At 47.6% G+C, this 23823-nt stretch overlaps 1 protein-coding gene across 6 annotated transcripts in view; it reads right to left on the bottom strand.

Moving 5' to 3' along the window:
• The window catches only part of LOC134958057 (transcription factor 20-like), a 325652-nt gene that overhangs the window by 1689 nt on the left and 300140 nt on the right, over window positions 1–23823 (bottom strand). For all 6 annotated transcript variants that reach the window (XM_063940406.1, XM_063940402.1, XM_063940403.1 and 3 more), the window contains one exon: window positions 13601–13694. In XM_063940406.1, the coding sequence (XP_063796476.1) occupies window positions 13647–13694 (48 nt within the window). In that variant the 3' untranslated portion in view covers window positions 13601–13646. The remainder of the gene's footprint in view (window positions 1–13600; window positions 13695–23823) is intronic.

Raw genomic sequence — 23823 nt, 5'->3', positions numbered from 1 at the left:
GGGTAAGACTCATACCAGCCACACCAATCACACTGTACAACCTGTGATCTGAACCCAGTTAACAGTATGATAACAGCGGAGCCTCTGAAAAGATGGCTCACAACAATAATAACCCGATTTTTGTAACTATGTACAAGTATTGCAGATAATCCGCACTAGGGATGGGCGCCCAGCATCCACTACGGACTCCGAGAAATAGAATTATCGGTAAGTAAATTCTTATTTTCTCTATCGTCCTAGTGGATGCTGGGGTTCCTGAAAGGACCATGGGGATAATACCAAAGCTCCCAAACGGGCGGGAGAGTGCGGATGACTCTGCAGCACCGAATGAGAGAACTCCAGGTCCTCCTTAGCCAGGGTATCAAATTTGTAGGATTTTACCAACGTGTTTGCCCCTGACTAAATAGCCACTCGGCAAAGTTGTAAAGCCGAGACCCCTCGGGCAGCCGCCCAAGATAAGCCCACCTTCCTTGTGGAATGGGCATTTACATATTTTGGCTGTGGCAGGCCTGCCACAGAATGTGCAAGCTGAATTGTATTACACATCCAACTAGCAATAGTCTGCTTAGAAGCAAGAGCACCCAGTTTGTTGGGTGCATACAGGATAACAGCAAGTCAGTTTTCCTGACTCCAGCCGTCCTGGAACCTATATTTACAGGGCCCTGACAACATCTAGCAACCTGGAGTCCTCCAAGTCCCTAGTAGGCGCAAGGCACCAAAATAAGCTGGTTCAGGTGAAACACTGACACCACCTTAGGGAGAGAACTGGGGACGAGTCCGCAGCTCTGCCCTGTCCAAATGGACAACCAGATATGGGCTTTTTTGAGAAAAAAACCACCAATTTGACACTCGCCTGGTCCAGGCCAGGGCCAAGAGCATGGTCACTTTTCATGTGAGATGCTTCAAATCCACAGATTTGACTGGGTTTAAACCAATGTGATTTGAGGAATCCCAGAACTACGTTGAGATCTCACAGTGCCACTGGAGGCACAAAAGGGGGTTGTATATGCAATACTCCCTTGACAAACTTCTGGACTTCAGGAACTGAAGCCACTTCTTTCTGGAAGAAAATCGACAGGGCCGAAATTTGAACCTTAATGGACCCCAATTTGAGGCCCATAGACACTCCTGTTTGCAGGAAATGCAGGAATCGACCGAGTTGAAATTTCTTCGTGGGGCCTTTCTGGCCTCACACCACGCAACATATTTTTGCCACATGTGGTGATAATGTTGTGCGGTCACCTCCTTTCTGGCTTTGACCAGGGTAGGAATGACCTCTTCCGGAATGCCTTTTTCCCTTAGGATCCGGCGTTCCACCGCCATGCCGTCAAACGCAGCTGCGGTAAGTCTTGGAACAGACATGGTACTTGCTGAAACAAGTCCCTTCTTAGCGGCAGAGGCCATAAGTTCTCTGTGAGCATCTCTTGAAGTTCCGGGTACCAAGTCCTTCTTGGCCAATCCGGAGCCATGAGTATAGTTCTTACTCCTCTACGTCTTATAATTCTCAGTACCTTAGGTATGAAAAGCAGAGGATGGAACACATACACCGACTGGTACACCCACGGTGTTACCAGAACGTCCACAGCTATTGCCTGAGGGTCTCTTAACCTGGCGCAATACCTGTCCCGTTTTTTGTTCAGACGGGACGCCATCATGTCCACCTTTGGTAATTCCCAACGGTTTACAATCATGTGGAAAACTTCCCCATGAAGTTCCCACTCTGCCGGGTGGAGGTCGTGCCTACTGAGGAAGTCTGCTTCCCAGTTTCCATTCCCGGAATGAAACACTGCTGACAGTGCTATCACATGATTTTCCGCCCAGCGAAAAGTCCTTGCAGTTTTTGCCACTGCCCTCCTGCTTCTTGTGCCGCCCTGTCTATTTACGTGGGCGACTGCCGTGATGTTTTATCCCACTGGATCAATACCGGCTGACCTTGAAGCAGAGGTCTTGCTAAGCTTAGAGCATTATAAATTTACCCTTAGCTATATTTATGTGGAGAAAAGTCTCCAGACTTGATCACACTCCCTGGAAATTTTTTCCTTGTGTGACTGCTCCCCAGCCTCTCGGGCTGGCCTCCGTGGTCACCAACATCCAAAACTGAATGCCGAATCTGCGGCCCTCTAGAAGATGAGCACTCTGTAACCACCACAGGAGAGACACCCTTGTCCTTGGATATAGGGTTATCTGCTGATGCATCTGAAGATGCGATCCGGACCATTTGTCCAGCAGATCCCACTGAAAAGTTCTTGCATGAAATCTGCCGACTGGAATTGCTTCGAAGGAAGTCACCATTTTTTTACCATGGCCCTTGTGCAATGATGCACTGATTTTAGGAGGTTCCTGACTAGCTCGGATAACTCCCTGGCTTTCTCTTCCGGGAGAAACACCTTTTTCTGGACTGTGTCCAGAATCATCCCTAAGCACAGGAGACTTGTTGTCGGGATCAGCTGCGATTTTGGAATATTTAGAATCCACCCCTGCTGTTGTAACAGTATCCGAGATAGTGCTACTCCGACCTCCAACTGTTCCCTGGACTTTGCCCTTATCAGGAGATCGTCCAAGTAAGGGATAATTAAGACGCCTTTTCTTCGAAGAAGAACCATCATTTCGGCCATTACCTTGGTAAAGACCCGGGGTGCCGTGGACAATCCAAACGGCAGCGTCTGAAACTGATAGTGACAGTTCTGTACCACGAACCTGAGGTACCCTTAGTGATAAGGGCAAATTTGGGACATGGAGGTAAGCATCCCTGATGTCTCGGGACACCATATAGTCCCCTTCTTCCCGGTTCGTTATCACTGCTCTGAGTGACTCCATCTTGATTTGAACCTTTGTAAGTGTTCAAATTTTTTTAAGATTTAGAATAGGTCTCACCTAGCCTTCTGGCTTCAGTACCACAATATAGTGTGGAATAATACCCCTTTTCTTGTTGTAGGAGGGGTAATTTAATTATCACCTGCTGGGAATACAGCTCGTGAATTTTTTCCCATACTGCCTCCTTGTCGGAGGGAGACCTTGGTAAAGCAGACTTCAGGAGCCTGCGCAGGGGAAACGTCTCGACATTCCAATCTGTACCCCTGGGATACTACTTGTAGGATCCAGGGGTCCTGTACGGTCTCAGCGTCATGCTGAGAGCTTGTCAGAAGCGGTGGAACGCTTCTGTTCCTGGGAATGGGCTGCCTGCTGCAGTCTTCTTCCCTTTCCTCTATCCCTGGGCAGATATGACTCTTATAGGGACGAAAGGACTGAAGCTGAAAAGACGGTGTCTTTTTCTGCAGAGATGTGACTTAGGGTAAAAAACGGTGGATTTTCCAGCAGTTGCCGTGGCCACCAGGTCCGATGGACCGACCCCAAATAACTCCTCTTCCTTTATACGGCAATACACCTTTGTGCCGTTTGGAATCTGCATCACCTGACCACTGTCGTGTCCATAAACATCTTCTGGCAGATATGGACATCGCACTTACTCTTGATGCCAGAGTGCAAATATCCCTCTGTGCATCTCGCATATATAGAAATGCATCCTTTAAATGCTCTATAGTCAATAAAATACTGTCCCTGTCAAGGGTATCAATATTTTTAGTCAGGGAATCCGACCAAGCCACCCCAGCTCTGCACATCCAGGCTGAGGCGATCGCTGGTCGCAGTATAACACCAGTATGTGTGTATATACTTTTTATGATATTTTCCAGCCTCCTGTCAGCTGGCTCCTTGAGGACGGCCCTATCTATAGACGGTACCGCCACTTGTTCTGATAAGCGTGTGAGCGCCTTATCCACCCTAAGGGGTGTTTCCCAACGCGCCCTAACTTCTGGCGGGAAAGGGTATACCGCCCATATTTTCTATCGGGGGGAACCCACGCATCATCACACACTTCATTTAATTTATCTGATTCAGGAAAAACTACGGTAGTTTTTTCACATCCCACATAATACCCTCTTTTGTGGTACTTGTAGTATCAGAAATATGTAACACCTCCTTCATTGCCCTTAACGTGTGGCCCTAATAAGGAATACGTTTGTTTATTCACCGTCGACACTGGATTCAGTGTCCCTGTCTGTGTCTGTGTCGACCGACTAAAGTAAACGGGCGTTTTAAAACCCCTGACGGTGTTTTTGAGACGTCTGGACCGGTACTAATTGTTTGTCGGCCGTCTCATGTCGTCAACCGACCTTGCCGCGTGTTGACATTATCACGTAATTCCCTAAATAAGCCATCCATTCCGGTGTCGACTCCCTAGAGAGTGACATCACCATTACAGGCAATTGCTCCGCCTCCTCACCAACATCGTCCTCATACATGTCGACACACACGTACCGACACACAGCACACACACAGGGAATGCTCTGATAGAGGACAGGACCTACTAGCCCTTTGGAGAGACAGAGGGAGAGTTTGTCAGCACACACCAAAAACGCTATAATTATATAGGGACAACCTTATATAAGTGTTTTCCCTTATAGCATCTTTTTTATATATTTCTAACGCCAAATTAGTGCCCCCCCTCTCTGTTTTAACCCTGTTTCTGTAGTGCAGTGCAGGGGAGAGCCTGGGAGCCTTCCCTCCAGCCTTTCTGTGAGGGAAAATGGCGCTGTGTGCTGAGGAGATAGGCCCCACCCCTTTTTCGGCGGCCTCGTCTCCCGCTCTTAACGGATTCTGGCAGGGGTTAAATATCTCCATATAGCCCCCGGAGGCTATATGTGAGGTATTTTTAGCCAAAAATAGGTTTTCATTGCCTCCCAGGGCGCCCCCCTTCCAGCGCCCTGCACCCTCAGTGACTGCCGTGTGAAGTGTGCTGAGAGGAAATGGCGCACAGCTGCAGTGCTGTGCGCTACCTTAAGAAGACTGAGGAGTCTTCATGCCGCCGATTCTGGACCTCTTCTTGTTTCAGCATCTGCAAGGGGGCCGGCGGCGAGGCTCCGGTGACCATCCAGGCTGTACCTGTGATCGTCCCTCTGGAGCTAATGTCCAGTAGCCAAAGAAGCCAATCCATCCTGCACGCAGGTGAGTTCACTTCTTCTCCCCTAAGTCCCTCGTTGCAGTGATCCTGTTGCCAGCAGGACTCACTGTAAAATAAAAAACCTAAGCTAAACTTTTCTAAGCAGCTCTTTAGGAGAGCCACCTAGATTGCACCCTTCTCGGCCGGGCACAAAAATCTAACTGAGGCTTGGAGGAGGGTCATAGGGGGAGGAGCCAGTGCACACCACCTGATCCTAAAGCTTTACTTTTTGTGCCCTGTCTCCTGCGGAGCCGCTATTCCCCATGGTCCTTTCAGGAACCCCAGCATCCACTAGGACGATAGAGAAAATGCACAAAGTCACGTCTTGTCTTTTACTGTATTTGATACAATCAAGCAAGGAAAACTGCAGAGAAGGCATGGTCACCAGAAATGGATGGTGGGTAACCATCGATGACCGCAAACAATTACATTTTTTTTCCCCATTTAATGCCACGATTGTGATGCTTCTTTTCAATGGCTGCAGATGTCACTCCTGCAGGAAGAAGAGTGTCTGCATCAGCAACACCACCACCATGACTATTCAAACTCCTGAGAGGATGTAACGTTAGTGTTTTTTTTGTATGCAAATACAGTCGCTGCCACATTAAAATATGCGGCATGCCTATATTCTATGTGTGACTGCGACTGTATTTGCATACAAAAAAACACTAACGTTTCATTTCGGATGCAGATAAAGCTGCAATTACACACAGAATATACAGGTAGGCATGCTGCATATCATTTTAATCAGCAGAAGCTGCTCGTGCGTCCTATTGCATTACATTGTGTCTAAGACACATTTTCACAGCAAAAGACAAAAAAGACGCTTTGCGCCACTTGAAGGGCTGTTTAGCATGACTGCAGCAAGGATGTAAGAGGACACATCTGTACTACCATTATGATTAACACCGACCATTCCTTCTAAGGGAATGACTGTATCCAAACCCTGCAAGGAAAATGCACTCCACAACATTAATGAACCACAGCATCATTCACTGTTGGAATAAAGCACTAATGTTCTAAGAAATCCACAGCCCATACTGTATGGAAGTGCTTGACATGAATATAATGAAGGATGGACCATCTGACTACATAATCTTTCTCCACTGGTCTGCAGTCTGAATTTTGTACTCTTTATACCAGTAACTCGCAAATGTGTCTGGTTTAATGAATGACCTATATTGCAGCCAGACTATAATATCCCAGAGTTTCCTGCATGACAAAGGTGATCCGAGTATAGGGTCAACAACACACTTTGTTAAAATTTTAGTCACCAGCCATGGCAAGGGTTTTAATATAGGGTCATTCCATGTCAAATCAACAAACTGATTTTACCTCACCAGCTAAGAATGAGTTCAAATTTGGTATATGGAGAGTATACATGTAGCAAGAAAAATATAAAGTAATATTAAAATATCTCATGCAGTTTCCAAATTATGGCTATGCAAAGTTTTCAAAAATCTGACAAAAATGCACAACCAGCATATTTTCAAATCACCATAGCAGCTGTTCTAATTAAGTTAGAGAGATAGAAGTGGTGTCATTTTACTGTGTTTTTGTATGCCGTTTCCTATGATATAAAACGCAATAGGCTTTGTGAGGAAAAAGTCTTTACAAATTCAAACTGAAATTTTTGATCATGATTATCTCAGTAAGTGCGTTGACAAAAAAGTTCAAAACATTCAGGAAATAGTCTATTCTAATGTTAAATGTTTGTCAACATTTAAAAGTGGGAGGATAATGGGTTCATAGTTCAAAATAATATTAAAGCAAGGTAGTTTATTCAAAAAATATGATTTTGGTACTTACCAGGTAAATCCTTTTCTTTGAATCCATAGGGGGCACTGGAGTACTCTTGGGATATGGACGGCTTCCATAGGAACAAGGCACTGAATAGTTAAATTTCAAACTCTCCTCCCCTCCATATCCCAGAGTACCTCAGTGTTTTTTACTGAGCCGAACAGGAGCTATAGAGAGGTTGACAATGGAGAATTACATATAACATAACGGACAACAATAAAGTTGACACATAACGTGACTGACAACTAAACAGTTGGCACTATAACCGCTAGAACTTGAAACTTTGAACCAGTTGGTGAGAATGTGTTACCATAAGATCCTCTGAACTTACCACAAACCAGGTAAAACTGCTCTGGGTGGGCGTCCAGTGCCCCCATGGATTCAAAGAAAAGGATTTACCTGGTAAGTACCAAAATCCTATTTTCTATATCATCCACTAGTGGTCACTGGAGTACTCTTGGAACGTACCAAAGTTTCCCCCGTGGGCGGGAGAGCTATTTGGCACCTGTAACACTAGGCGGCCAAAGCTAGATGCTGATGCCGCAAACGTATCAAACTTATAAAAGCGCACAAACGTGTGCACTGATGACCATGTAGCCGCACGGCAAAGCTGCGTCGTAGAAGCCCCACGACCAGCTGCCCACGAAGTTTCCACAGAACGTGTGGAATGAGCTGTTACTGATGTAGGCGGCTGTAACCTAGCATGAAGGTAAGCCTGACGAATGGTCAGTTTAATCCATCTGGATAAAGTCTGCTTAGAAGCTGGCCAACCCATCTTGGCAGCATCATAGAGAACAAACAACGTATCCGTCTTCCGAACTGTAGACGTTCGGGATACATAAACGCGTACCACATCCAAGGTTCCAGAATTTCCTGTCAACACAGGAACTACTATTGGTTGATTGATGTGAAATTATGACACTACCTTTGGTAAGAAAGTGAAATTCGTCCGAAGTTCCGCTCTGTCATCATGAAACACCAAATACGGTGGCTTGCATGACAAGGCACCCAAATCTGAAACATGCCTTGCCAAAGCTAAGGCTAGTAGAAAAATTGTTTTCCAAGTGAGAAACTTTATATCCACTTGTTGTAAGGGTTTAAAATATGAAGACTGCGAGAAATCTAAAACCAGGTTCAAGTCCCATGGCGCTGTAGGTGGAATGAATGGAGGCTGTACTCTGAGGACTCCTTGCAGAAAAGTGTGTACCGACGGCAATAGTGCCAATCGTCTTTGAAAGTAAATTGACAACGCAGATATCTGCACCTTTAGTGTAGATAAACGCAGTCCTCCATCTAACCCTGTCTGTAGAAATAACAAAAGACGGGATAACTTGAAAGATTAAGTCGGAAACTTCCGATCTTCACACCAAGCTATATAGACACGCCAAATTCTGTAATAATGAGCTGCCGTAACCGGCTTCCTAGCTCGTAACATGGTTGGTATAACCGATTCTGGAATGCTCTCTCTTCTTAAGAGGGCGGTCTCAACAGCCACCCCGTCAAACGCAGCCGCGCTAAATCGGGGTAAAGGAACGGACCCTGTTGTAACAGGTCCGTACGTAGTGGGAGCGGCCAAGGATCGTCTGCGAGTAGTCCGTGGAGATCCGAGAACCAAGCTCTCCGAGGCCAATGAGGCGCCACTAGTATTACTGTGACGGACTCTCTTTTGATACGTTTTAGCAACAGAGGGAGCAGCGGAAACTGTGGAAACAGATACACGAGGCTGTACGGCCACGCTATGGTGAGAGCATCACTGCCACTGCCTTTGGATCTCGCGTTCTGGACACATACTGGGGCATTTGGTGATTGTGGCGAGATGCCATCAGGTCCACTTGAGCGTAACCCCACCTCTGGACCAACATGTGAAACTTTTCTGGATTTAATGCCCATTCTCCTGGATGAAAATCCCGACGGCTGAGATAATCCGCCTCCCAGTTGTCCACTCCCGGAATGAACACTGCCGACAATATCACTTGATGATGCTCGGCCCAATTGAGGATTCAAGCTACTTCCCGCATTGCCATGCGGCTTCTCGTTCCTCCTTGTTTGTTGATGTATGCGACCGCCGTCGCATTGTCTGACTGCACCTGAACAGTATGAGACCGAAGTATGTGCACTGCTTGTCGTAGCGCATTGTAAATTGCCCAGAGTTCCAGGACATTTATAGACAGCAATCTTTCGTGATCCGCCCAGAGACCCTGGAGCTGACAATTTTGAACTACAGCTCCCCAACCTCTGAGACTCGCGTCCGTCGTTAGAATTATCCAATTCCAGGCGCCGAACCGTTTCCCTGCGGTTAGATTGTGTACTGTGAACCACCAGAGTAGAGACACTCTGGCCCGTGGCAACAACCTCACCCTGTGGTGAATCTGCAGATGTGAGCCCGACCACTGTGCGAGCACATCCAGTTGAAAAGGACGTGAGTGAAATCTCCCGAACTGAAGCGCTTCGAAGCCGCCACCATTGTGCCTAAGAGGCGAATGCACAAATGTACAGAGACTGTGCGTGGCTAGAGCACTAAATGTACCAGATGACGAATGACCTGTTCTGTTCTTTCTGTTCTGGTAAGTAAATTCTTTGATTTACCGTATCGAGAATCATACCTAGGAATTGAAGTCGTTGAGATGAAATCAGATGCGATTTCTTGAAGTTGACAATCCAACCGTGCTGAACCAGTACATTGTACATTAGCAACGCATGTTGGAGGAGCATCTGGTGAGACGGAGCCTTGATGAGCAAATCGTCCAAGTACGGAACTATTATCACTCCCAGGGATCTGAGATGAGCTATCATCACAGACATCACCTTAGTGAATACCCGAGGCGCTGACGAGAGGCCAAACGGTAGAGCCTGAAACTGATAATGGTTCTGCCGTATTGCAAACCGCAAGAACCTCTGATGAGGTGGCCAAATCGGAATGTGTAAGTACGCATCCTTGAGATCCAGTGCAATCATGAATTCCTGTGGCTCTAAACCTGCAATTACTGACTGCAGAGATTCCATCTTGATTCTGTAGTAAGTGACGTACTGATTGAGACCCTTTAAGTTCAATATTGGCCTGATCGAGTCATCCGGCTTTGGTACCACAAACAGACTGGAATAATAACCCTGACCTTGTTGGTGTACAGGGACCGGAATCAAAACTGCTGCATCCAGCAGAGACTGAATGGCAATTTGCAGAACTGCCCTCTTGTCGTCCGACACAGGCAGTCCTGTCTTGAAAAACCGCAGTGGCGGGAGACATTCGAACTCTATTTTGTAACCTTTTAACACTAAATTGCGGATCCACCCATCTGTGGACGTCTGGAGCCACGCCAACTGGAACGTCTGAAGGCGTGCTCCCACAATTGGAGATCCGAGATGGGCTGGGAGCCCGTCATGCCACTGGCTTGTCAGTGACCTTAGCGTCCTGACGACTGGTGTTGGTTTGTTGGAAACCACGTCCTCGACCTCGTCTACCAGGCGTGGCTGTTCCTCTGCCACGCCCGTGAAAGGACTGAGGTCTAAAGGATTTGAACGCAGGTCCAGAGTATCTCCGTCTAGGTACTGTTGGAGGCAATAGTAAGAAAACAGACTTTCCTCCCGTGGCCTCAGAAATCCATTTGTCCAATTCAGGACCAAACAACTTCTCGCCACCGTAAGGTAACGCCTCTATACCTTTTTTGACCTCCGCTTGCCAAGACCGCAGTCAGAGTGCTCGTCGTGCTGTAACTAGCGAGGATGAAAGGCGAGAAGTGAGCTGACAGACGTCAGTAGAAGCTGTACATAGATAATCAGCAGCTTCCCAGATTTGATCAGTGAGAAGTATAAGGTGATCGTCACTTAAGGCAGACTTGAGTTCTGTTATCCATACCATTAACGCCTTAGTTACCCAAATGCCAACTAACCAAGGTCTAAGCAACACTCCTGCTGCTGTATACATGGACTTTAGCATAGCTTCTATTTTACGGTCCGAAGGGTCTTTAAAGCGTAGTAGCAGTTGGTACTGGTATGGTTAATTTCTTTGTAAGTTTAGACACAGACGAATCCACCAACGGCGGATTCTCCCATGTAGCTGTCACAGACTCTGAAAACGGGTAACTAGACTTAAATCTGCGAGGTATAGAAAACCGTTTATCCGGATTCTTTCGTGTTTCTAGTAACATCTTATTAAGAGATTCCGAAACAGGAAAACACATTGGAGTTCTCTGTCGTTTAGTAAAGACGACCTCATCATTTGTCAGAGGCTCCTCAGTTTCTGTAAACTTCAGAGACTAACGCACCGCTCTGATGAGATTATCAATGCCCGGGCTGTCAAAATCGTCACTATCTGACTGCTGGTCTACTTCGCCCTCCTCACCATCATCTTGCGCAAAGAGGTCTGGCATAGAATCGTCAGAATGCAACATAGCAGAAACTGGTAAATCATAAGACAAATGAAATTTCTCCCTTTTACCCAAAGTGGACTTGAACTTTTGGCAAGGCTGAGACCCCTCCGGTAGTTCTAGCGGTCTCACCCTAGACTCAGATCTTGCCGCTTCCCGCTCTTGTCGAGCGGCGGCCAATTCTGATTGCAATCCAGCCATAACCTGTGTTAGCATAGCCCATGGAGGGTCCGGGGATGAAACCGGCTCTGTAACCGGAGTCAAACTTGTATTCGTAGCTGAATCCACAAAACATACTGTACATGTGGTAGATCCATCCGGTAACACATTCTTACAGACATGGCAGTGAAACTGCTTTTTTGTTTTTGCTGGTGCCTTAGTCATTATGAAGACAGACAACACAAAATACAAAGACAGACAACTTGCACGACTCAGTAAAATTGTACTAAGGTGTCTCTCTCTCTCTCTCTATATATATATATATATATATATATATATATATATATATATATATATATATATCTGGCCAAGTGCAGTGCACGCCAGTCTATATGAAATCTGATCCCAAATTCCCACTAACACTCCTGCGCCTTCTGTGGAGTAGAGATGTAGTACAGGAACGTCTGGAATCACAACAGGAAGAAACAGGAAGCATGGTTAAAATGGCCCCCCATGTTTACAGTATAAAACAAAGTGCAGATTGTAACTTCCCAAACAGATATAATCAGTGAATATCCTGTTAAAAAAGGCTTAATAGTCTCTCTATCTAATAACCCATGCAGCGTTCTGCTGCTGCTATGGGCACACTCTTCCCCCCCTTGTGTGTGCGCTTCCACCCACCGTACTCCGTGTACCGCTATCTATTACACGGAGCCGGGGATTACCTGCGGGAAGCTGAGGTAGAGGGAGCCGGGGAGCTGAGGTAGCGGGAGCCGGGGAGCGCACTGCATAGAGCCGTGGAGCGGCGGCTATGCATGGTGAATGCGGCCGGCGCGGCTCTGTGAGCGGCGGGAGGCAGCACAGCGGCGGTGACCAGGTAGCGGCGGCGGGCCATCACATAGCGGCAGTGTTCCTGGAAGCGGCGACGGGCGGCTACAAACAACAGTGTCTCCACACAGCGGGGGCGGCAGCGTGAGCTGACCGCCCCGTCCCCAACATACCTGGACGCCTTGTAGTGAGGGCTATGACGGGGCTTCTTCTGCAGGTAGTCCTGCACGTGGCTGTGAGGGAGCTCTTTTTAGAGAGGCCCGACACGCCAGTAGCTGCTTGTAAGCAGCTTCCACTATCCCAGACCCACGCCTATTGGAAGGGATGTGGAAAATGTTGTAAAAAAATAAAAAATAAAAAATAAAAATATTCAAAAAGTAGTGTGGATAACTCCACACAAGCCTTGTTGCTACTATGAGCACAGAAAAAACACTGGGGTACTCTGGGATATGGAGGGGAGTAGAGTTCTAAATTTAACTATTCAGTGCCTTGTTCCTATGGAAGCCGTCCATATCCCAAGAGTACTCCAGTGACCCCTAGTGGATGAAAAACAAAAAGCCCGGGTGTGTTACAAGTAGTAATAGGTTTGATGGCTTCATTAGTTTAATTATATACAGTAAATCAAGTTGAATAGCAATACTTGACATTGTATTAATCAGTCAACAATGTTAGCTGAAGATAGTTTGTCAGTGCCTCAGTGGTTTTTAAAGTGTCATCAGGAGACATGACAAATTCTTCCAGTTGGAGTTATAGGGTCGACTTTGCATAAGACATCTATTAGAGGTATCGACAGTACATCAGGCTTCCTTGGATAGAAGAATGATGGTGAAGGTCCAGCTGGATGAAGGGAGGTCACTTTTAAATCATCTTCATTCTTGTCCATCACATAAGCATGCCACATACTCCTGTGACAGACCAACTACCATTTTGAGTATGACTGTAATAAAACCCAAAACATCTCTCAAATTCCTCTTCTACTGTTCTAGTATGCTTGATTTTGCCTCGAATGCCTTTCAGTCTATAGTTTTGCATGGTAGACATTTCTTTAGGCTAAAAAGTGGTCAAACTATATATACACATTATGAAAAGCACATCTCTTGAAATGATGTATTTTTAACTACCAATCCTGGTGGCCTCCTGAGTGGGAGAGGGTCATCAATACACACCTGATTAGATCAGGTTGAACAGGAAGAATAGAATGTGGCCTGTGAATGTAATAGTGAATTGGCATCCCGATGAATACAAAGGGTGGGGACTTCATTTGTCTGTCACTTTTGTCTGTGCAAAAACATGCACTCAAAAACAGATCACGGAGGCATAAGTTGACAGGAAACCATTCTAAATACATGTATTTTGCCTATTTTAAACCTTTTTTTCAATACATGTATTTAGAATGAACATGGAGCCTGGGGAAGCTTTCCCTAGTAATTATACCAACTCCAATGCTCACCTGTGCTTGAATTCTATCTCCCAGTGTAGGCCAAACGTCTCCCCCCTCAGCCCTGCTCGGGTGGATCCGCTGACACACCCTTTATTGTCTTGGTCTGAAAGGAATAAAGAAAGAATGTTAAATAATAACAGAACACAGATCAAAAGGTAAAGAAAAGCTTCAGAGAGTTTTATACATCATAACTTGTAAAAGCTAAAGACATTTTTAAGATAGGTAAAATAAAAATTTGTTTTTATTAACAAAATTTTAAAATACATTGAGTATTTTAAGCAAAACAAACCGTTAAAGGAACATTTTAGGAAAGAAAATAAGAATTTACTCACCGGTAATTCTATTTCTCGTAGTCCGTAGTGGATGCTGGGACTCCGTAAGGACCATGGGGAATAGCGGCTCCGCAGGAGACTGGGCACAACTATAAAGAAAGCTTTAGGTCTAACTGGTGTGCACTGGCTCCTCCCACTATGACCCTCCTCCAGACTTCAGTTAGGATACTGTGCCCGGAAGAGCTGACACAATAAGGAAGGATTTTGAATCCCGGGTAAGACTCATACCAGCCACACCAATCACACCGTATAACTCGTGATACAATACCCAGTTAACAGTATGACAACAACTGAGCCTCTCAACAGATGGCTCAACAATAACCCTTTAGTTAAACAATAACTATATACAAGTATTGCAGACAATCCGCACTTGGGATGGGCGCCCAGCATCCACTACGGACTACGAGAAATAGAATTACCGGTGAGTAAATTCTTATTTTCTCTGACGTCCTAAGTGGATGCTGGGACTCCGTAAGGACCATGGGGATTATACCAAAGCTCCCAAACGGGCGGGAGAGTGCGGATGACTCTGCAGCACCGAATGGGCAAACTCTAGGTCCTCCTCAGCCAGGGTGTCAAACTTGTAGAATTTAGCAAATGTGTTTGACCCCGACCAAGTAGCTGCTCGGCAAAGTTGTAAAGCCGAGACCCCTCGGGCAGCCGCCCAAGAAGAGCCCACCTTCCTTGTGGAATGGGCTTTCACTGATTTAGGATGCGGCAGTCCAGCCGCAGAATGTGCAAGCTGAATCGTACTACAGATCCAGCGAGCAATAGTCTGCTTTGAAGCAGGTGCACCCAACTTGTTGGGCGCATACAGGATAAATAGCGAGTCAGTCTTTCTGACTCCAGCTGTCCTGGAAACAGATTTTCAGGGCCCTGACTACGTCCAACAACTTGGAAGCCTCCAAGTCTTTAGTAGCCGCAGGCACCACGATAGGTTGGTTCAGATGAAAAGCTGATACCACCTTAGGGAGAAACTGAGGACGAGTACTCAATTCTGCCCTATCCATATGGAAAATCAGATAAGGGCTTTTACATGACAAAGCCGCCAATTCTGATACACGCCTGGTCGAAGCCAAGGCCAACAACATGACCACTTTCCACGTGAGATATTTAAATTCCACGGTTTTTAGTGGCTCAAACCAATGTGACTTTAGGAAATCCAACACCACGTTGAGATCCCAAGGTGCCACTGGAGGCACAAAAGGGGGCTGAATATGCAGCACTCCCTTAACAAAAGTCTGAACTTCAGGTAGTGAAGCCAGTTCTCTCTGGAAGAAAATCGATAGAGCCGAAATCTGGACCTTAATGGAACCCAATTTCAGGCCCATAGTCACCCCTGACTGTAGGAAGTGCAGAAAACGGCCCAGCTGAAATTCCTCCGTTGGGGCCTTCCTGGCCTCACACCACGCAACATATTTTCGCCAAATGCGGTGATAATGGTTTGCGGTAACTTCTTTCCTAGCTTTAATCAGCGTAGGAATGACTTCCTCCGGAATGCCCTTTTCCTTCAGGATCCGGTGTTCAACCGCCATGCCGTCAAACGCAGCCGCGGTAAGTCTTGGAACAGACAGGGCCCCTGCTGCAGCAGGTCCTGTCTGAGCGGCAGAGGCCATGGGTCCTGAGATCATTTCTTGAAGTTCCGGGTACCAAGCTCTTCTTGGCCAATCCGGAACAATGAGTATAGTTCTTACTCCTCTTCTCCTTATTATCCTCAGTACCTTTGGTATGAGAGGAAGAGGAGGGAACACATAAACCGACCGGTACACCCACGGTGTCACTAGAGCGTCCACAGCTATCGCCTGAGGGTCTCTCGACCTGGCGCAATATCTTTCTAGCTTTTTGTTTAGGCGGGACGCCATCATGTCCACCTGTGGCCTTTCCCAACGGTTTACAATCAGTTGGAAGACTTCCGGATGAAGTCCCCACTCTCCCGGGTGGAGGTCGTGTCTGCTGAGGAAGTCTGCTTCCCAGTTGTCCACTCCCGGAATGAACACTGCTGACAGTGCTAACACGTGATTTTCCGCCCATCTGAGAATCCTTGTGGCTTCTGCCATCGCCGTCCTGCTTCTTGTGCCGCCCTGTCGGTTTACATGGGCGACTGCCGTGATGTTGTCTGACTGGATCAGTACCGGCTGGTTTTGAAGCAGGGGTTTTGCCTGACTTAGGGCATTGTAAATGGCCCTCAGTTCCAGAATATTTATGTGTAGGGAAGTCTCCTGACTTGACCATAGTCCTTGGAAGTTTCTTCCCTGTGTGACTGCCCCCCAGCCCCGAAGGCTGGCATCCGTGGTCACCAGGACCCAGTCCTGTATGCCGAATCTGCGGCCCTCTTGAAGATGAGCACTTTGCAGCCACCACAGCAGAGACACCCTGGTCCTCGGAGACAGGGTTATCAGCCGATGCATCTGAAGATGCGATCCGGACCACTTGTCCAACAGATCCCACTGAAAGGTTCTTGCATGGAACCTGCCGAATGGAATTGCTTCGTAGGAAGCTACCATCTTTCCCAGGATCCGCGTGCAGTGATGCACCGACACCTGTTTTGGTTTTAGGAGGCCTCTGACTAGAGATGACAGCTCCTTGGCCTTCTCCTCCGGGAGAAACACTTTTTTCTGTTCTGTGTCCAGAACCATCCCCAGGAACAGTAGACGTGTCGTAGGGACCAGCTGTGACTTTGGAATATTTAGAATCCAGCCGTGCTGTTGTAGCACCTCCCGAGATAGTGCTACCCCGACCAACAACTGCTCCCTGGACCTCGCCTTTATCAGGAGATCGTCCAAGTACGGGATAATTAAAACTCCCTTCTTTCGAAGGAGTATCATCATTTCGGCCATTACCTTGGTAAATACCCTCGGAGCCGTGGATAGACCAAACGGCAACGTCTGGAATTGGTAATGACAATCCTGTACCACAAATCTGAGGTACTCCTGGTGAGGATGGTAAATGGGGACATGCAGGTAAGCATCCTTGATGTCCAGTGATACCATGTAATCCCCCTCGTCCAGGCTTGCAATAACCGCCCTGAGCGATTCCATCTTGAACTTGAATTTTTTTATATATGTGTTCAAGGATTTCAAATTTAAAATGGGTCTCACCGAACCGTCCGGTTTCGGTACCACAAACATTGTGGAATAGTAACCCCGTCCTTGTTGAAGTAGGGGCACCTTTACTATCACCTGCTGGGAATACAGCTTGTGAATTGCCTCTAACACTGCCTCCCTGCCTGAGGGAGTTGTTGGCAAGGCAGATTTGAGGAAACGGCGGGGGGGAGAAGACGTCTCGAATTCCAGCTTGTACCCCTGAGATACTACTTGAAAGATCCAGGGATCCACCCGTGAGCGAGCCCTCTGATCGCTGACATTTTTGAGACGGGCCCCCACCGTACCTGGCTCCGCCTGTGGAGCCCCAGCGTCATGCTGTGGACTTAGAGGAAACGGGGGAGGACTTTTGCTCCTGGGAACTGGCTGTATGCTGCAGCTTTTTCCCTCTACCTCTGCCTCTGGGCAGAAAGGACGCGCCTTTAACCCGCTTGCCCTTATTGGGCCGAAAGGACTGTACCTGATAATACGGTGCTTTCTTTGGCTGTGAGGGAACATGGGGTAAAAATGTAGACTTCCCAGCTGTTGCTGTGGAAACGAGGTCCGAGAGACCATCCCCGAACAACTCCTCACCCTTATAAGGCAAAACTTCCATGTGCCTTTTAGAATCTGCATCTCCCGTCCACTGCCGAGTCCATAACCCTCTCCTGGCAGAAATGGACATTGCACTTATTTTAGATGCCAGCCGGTAAATATCCCTCTGTGCATCCCTCATGTATAAGAGTGCGTCTTTAATATGCTCTACGGTTAGCAATATAGTGTCCCTGTCTAGGGTATCAATATTTTCCGACAGGGAATCTGACCATGCAGCTGCAGCACTGCACATCCATGCTGAAGCAATAGCTGGTCTCAGTATAACACCTGTGTGTGTATATATAGACTTCAGGATAGCCTCCTGCTTTCTATCAGCAGATTCCTTCAGGGCGGCCGTATCCGGAGACGGTAGTGCCACCTTCTTTGACAAGCGTGTGAGCGCTTTATCCACCCTAGGGGATGTTTCCCAACGTGACCTATCCTCTGGCGGGAAAGGGTACGCCATTAGTAACCTCTTAGAAATTACCAGTTTCTTATCGGGGGAAGCCCACGCTTCTTCACACACTTTATTTAATTCCTCAGATGGAGGAAAAACAACTGGTAGTTTTTTCTCTCTAAACATAATACCCTTTTTTGTGGTACCCGGGGTAACATCAGAAATATGCAACACATTTTTCATTGCCTCAATCATATAACGTGTGGCCCTATTGGAAGATACATTAGTCTCATCGTCGTCGACACTGGAGTCAGTATCCGTGTCGACATCTGTGTCTGCCATCTGAGGTAGCGGGCGTTTTAGAGCCCCTGATGGCTTTTGAGACGCCTGGGCAGGCACAGGCTGAGAAGCCGTCTGTCCCATATTTGGTATGTCGTCAAACCTTTTATGCAAGGAGTCGACACTGTCGCGTAATTCCTTCCACAGAACCATCCACTCAGGTGTCGACCCCGCAGGGGGTGACATCACATTTATCGGCATCTGCTCCGCCTCCACATAAGCCTCCTCATCGAACATGTCGACACAGCCGTACCGACACACCGCATACACACAGGGAATGCTCTGACAGAGGACAGGACCCCACAAAGCCCTTTGGGGAGACAGAAATAGAGTATGCCAGCACACACCAGAGCGCTATATAACACAGGGATCCCACTATAAATGAGTGTTTTTTCCCTTATAGCTGCTTATATTATATATACTAAATTTAGTGCCCCCCCCTCTCTTTTTTACCCTTATGTAGCTTGACACTGCAGGGGAGAGCCAGGGAGCGTCCTTCCAGCGGAGCTGTGAGGGAAAAATGGCGCCAGTGTGCTGAGGGAGATAGCCCCGCCCCTTTTCCGGCGGACTTCTCCCGCTTTTTCTGGAATTCTGGCAGGGGTATTTTTACACCTATATAGCCTTCCTGACTATATATGATGTAGATTTGCCAGCCAAGGTGTATTATATTGCCCTCAGGGCGCCCCCCCCCAGCGCCCTGCACCCATCAGTGACCGGAGTGTGAGGTGTGCATGAGGAGCAATGGCGCACAGCTGCAGTGCTGTGCGCTACCTTGTTGAAGACAGAAGTCTTCTGCCGCCGATTTTCCGGAACACTTCTTGCTTCTGGCTCTGTAAGGGGGCCGGCGGCGCGGCTCCGGGACCGAACTTCGAGGTCGGGTCCTGTGTTCGATCCCTCTGGAGCTAATGGTGTCCAGTAGCCTAAGAAGCCCAAGCTACCACCAGTTAGGTAGGTTCGCTTCTTCTCCCCTTAGTCCCTCACTGCAGTGAGTCTGTTGCCAGCAGATCTCACTGTAAAATAAAAACCCTAAAATATACTTTCTTTCTAGGAGCTCAGGAGAGCCCCTAGTGTGCATCCAGCTCAGCCGGGCACAAGATTCTAACTGAAGTCTGGAGGAGGGTCATAGTGGGAGGAGCCAGTGCACACCAGTTAGACCTAAAGCTTTCTTTATAGTTGTGCCCAGTTTCCTGCGGAGCCGCTATTTCCCATGGTCCTTACGGAGTCCCAGCATCCACTTAGGACGTCAGAGAAAAACAAAAATGTCAGATAAATATTTTATGTTAAAAAAATGTGGGGACAAGTTTTATAATAAAGCAATAGAATACTTGTTTCTTCAATGCTTATTTTCACCTCCCTATAGCATTTAACAAGACAGGAGAATTTCACATGTGAAAAGTCTAATTACGTGGCAAGAGATGTGTGCTAAGTGGTCTGTGATAGATCGCTCTGCACACATCTATTATTAATTTATTTATTACCAGTTATTTATATAGCGCACACATTTTCTGCAGTGCTTTACAGAGAGTATTTGGCCATTCACATCAGTCCCTGCCCCAGTGGAGGTTACAATCTATATTCCCTACCACACGTACAAGCACACACATTCACGCTAAATGTAATTTAGCAGGGAGCCAATTAACCTACCAGTATATTTTTGGATTGTGGGAGGAAACCGGAGTACCCAGAGGAAACCCACGCAAGCACAGGGAGAATATACAAACTCCACACAGTTAGGGTCATGGTGGGAATCGAACCCATGACCTCAGTGCTCATACACTAGAACGATAATGCCCGATTTAATTAAATTTCGGGCATTCAGATATATCGGGTGAAATCGTGCATTTTGGATGCGTTTCCGATCCGATCCGCGTTACCGCTAGATCGTTAGTGCTGCACTCGTGATATGTTGGTTCCTGCAGGCATGGCTGGGATCGCATAAGATATATCGCATGCAAAATGTACCAAATCGTATGGAATCGTATGGAACCACTCCCGGGAAGCTCCCGGGAGAGTTCAAGGTAAATCGCCTCCGACTACAGCCTCAGACATATCGTTGTAGTGTATGGGGCCCTTAACTAGACAGAACATGCTGTTCCCTGCTGTGATGAAGATACAGCCAAGAGAATCAATATACTAGCCCTGAAAAAAAGTCTTGACTAATTACACAGCTGAAAACCAAAACTCATCCTTAATTAACTAAGTGCCAAATATCACACAGCTCTGTATATTGAGTGGTTAATTATATACTTAAACAATGACATGAAGTCAGTCGTCAGAAGGACCCAGTGGGAGATCCAGAAGGGACGGCCCCTGCTCAGCTGCTGGTCCTGGAGCCACCAGGTCAGTGACAGATGGACCTCCGGAGACAAAGAGATCATTTGAGACCTGATCCGGTGAGGCAGGCCATCCCACTTGACAAAAACCAGTTTCTGTAGAGGGCGGGAATGAAATGGAGCATACTCTACCATGTCGAATGCCGATACCATGAGGCCCAGTACTTGCATCGCCGAGTGTATCGACACTCGTGGACGAGACAGGAAGCATCGTATTCTGTCCTGAAGGTTCAGGACTGTCTCCTGGGACAAAAACAACTGCTGGTTGTGAGTGTCCAACACCGTTCCCAGGTAAAACATGCTCTGAGCAGGGACCAGGGATGATTTCTTCCAGTTGATGAGCCATCCGTGGGCTTGTAGAAACTGGACCGTCAGTTCCAGATGACGGAGGAGAATTTCTGGCGAGTTGGCCAGGATCAGCAAGTCGTCCAGATACGGCAGGATCCTGATACCGACGGCATAGTACAGCCGTCATCACCGCCATGACTTTAGTGAAGATTCGCGGAGCTGTCGTTAGTCTAAAGGGCAAGGCCCGGAATTGATAATGGAGGTTGCCAATAGCAAACCGCAGGTATTGCTGGTGCGACATGGCAATAGGTATATGCAGGCAAGCATCCTGTATATCCAGGGATACCATATAATCCCCTGGCTCCATAGCCAGAACAATAGAGCGGAGAGTCTCCATACGGAATTTGGATACCCACACAAATTTGTTCAAAGACTTAAGGTTGAGAATGGGCCGCGAGGACCCATTCCGCTTCGGGACTAAGAACAGCGTGGAATAGTACCCCCTGCCCCTCTGAGACAGGGGCACCGATACTACCACTCCTGTTTCTAGGAGGGATCGTACCACCACATGCAGAGCGTTTGCCTTTGTCATATCTGAAGGGATGTCTGTTGAGCAAAACCGACGAGGGGGACATTTCTTGAAGGAGATGGCGTACCCTTGAGTGACGACTTCCCGTGCCCAGGTGTCCGAAGTGGTCTTTAACCACGCCTGAGCAAACCCTAGAAGTTGGCCTCCCACTCAATGTTTCGCATTGTCAGGAAAGTTGGACGGTAGTTCCTCCTCCACCTCCTGAACCCAGGCCGTAATGGCCTCGGCAGCCCATGAGGCTGCAATAGTGGGTCTATGCATTGCTCTTGCCAGAGTATAAATAGACTTCAAGCAGCCCTCAACACGTTTATCCGTCGGTTCCTTCAGAGAAGTGACGGTAGTGACCGGCAGAGCAGAGGATACCACCATCCGTGCGACATGTGAGTCCACTGGAGGCGGTGTTTCCCAATTTTTAGTCAGCTCTGCAAAGAGAGGATAGCGAGCAAGCATCTTCTTATGAGGTGTAAACTTTTTCCCTGGATTTCTGACGTATGTCCACTAGGTGGTCAGAATGAGGTAAAATCAGTTTGGTCATCCTGAGGATCGGTATCGTCAGTGATCTGAAGAATCAGCCTGATGGCCTCCAGGAGATCAGGCACATCCACTTGAGAAATCGATTGCCAATCAGAAACATCTGTATCAGTGTCTGCGGGATCAGTATATGCGCCGTCTTCGTCAGAAGATGTATCCGGTGCAGGAGTGGATTGAGGAAACAAGGGCCCGCTTAGAGGGCTCCTTGGCCTTATGTGGGCGAGGGTCAATTTTCTGTTTTGCCATAGTCTGATGAAATTGCTGTAACTGAGAGGATAGAGCATCTGCCCATGGTGGGTTAACGGCAGGGACAACATGTGGCTGCAGAGGCACAGGGGGGCATAGGGGGCGTGCTATTAGCCACCAGCTTACTCAGCAAGGCAGAGAAAGTAGCCCAAGGTGGGTCCTGATGGGCCCCCGTTGCTACAATCTGACTGGGGGGCAAGGAACCCCCAGCACTGGACCCCTCGGCTGCAATATTATCCTCTAATGGGTCCGTGACGTCAGCACCGCGCACTGCGGGATCGGTCCCCGAACAGTCACCCTGCGTAGCCGACATGATATGGAGGCTATACCCAGAGCAACACCGTACAAGAAATGCAGAAAGAAATACCCCACAAGATTCCCTGTGCAATGTAAAACACAAACAGAGGATCTAAGGGGTATACGGTGACTGGAACACACAGGGAAAAATACTATTTCAGTAGTTCCTGTGAAACGCCTATATTACACTAAAAACCCTGATGCACTTAGCACTCAGGGTATAGACTATAGAGATAGCAGTAGGAGTGGGATACACGGAAAAGATATATCACAGAGCAGCTATATGTACACACACGCAGTCACAAATACAATGCAGAAATAATGACCAGCAATAAACTGCACTGGACTAGCAATACTAAGTAATAACCAGTAAAGCTATATATGTCTTGAGATATAACAATGCACAGTAAAGACTGGATGTATATCACAGGGGAACTTGTACAAAATAACCCTGACACAATGCACTATTTCTTAACTAACACTGCCAAAATGCATGTAGAATACTTAAGTGTCCTGTAAATGCACAACGCTGAGGAACAGGCAGCTTTACAGAGGATGATTTGCCCATGCAGTCCCAGAACAGCTTCAGCATGTATTTATGGCGTCAAGCTGCAGCAGGGAGTGAGGGAGAGAGAGTGTATGCCGCTCCAGGGCGGGAACACTTATGTAAAATTAAGCCCGAAGCTGGGGGAGGGGCTACAGGCTGGAGCACATTCCCCTTTCTGGGCTTCCACCACCAGGTACTGCGGGCCACATAAAACGGGTTATTACCCGACCTGTGCCCTGCCCTGGTGGTCTAGTGGGGACCCTGTACTAACACAATGTCCACCTCCTATGGACTGCGCCGGATTGCGGCAGGTCCCGCCTGGAGGACCCTCTTACCTCCTCCCTGTACGCGGCCACGCGATCCTGGAGAGCTGCGGCGAAGTGTGTGTGTGCCTGACAGAAACCGGAGCCTCCGCCGCAAGTACCTGGCAACCAGGGTGAGGGAGTATGCGGCGCCGCTGGGGGAGGTGATGGAGCAGCAGCCAGCGATGTCAAACTGACATCCTACACTGGCTGCTGCCCTTGAAGTCTTCTTTCTTCAAAGAAAAAGCTCTTTTCAGGGCTGCCAGGAGGAGCCTTGCTGTTGAGATGCCTGCTATTGCAGACACCAACTACAAACTAAGCTCCTGTGCACGGAGGCGGGGTTATAGGAGGCAGCGC

The sequence above is a fragment of the Pseudophryne corroboree genome, chromosome 9 (genome assembly GCF_028390025.1).
Source record: "Pseudophryne corroboree isolate aPseCor3 chromosome 9, aPseCor3.hap2, whole genome shotgun sequence".
Lineage (NCBI taxonomy): Eukaryota > Metazoa > Chordata > Amphibia > Anura > Myobatrachidae > Pseudophryne > Pseudophryne corroboree.
Note: the sequence above shows the minus strand (reverse complement) of the source record. Positions and strands in the feature narration are given on the sequence as shown.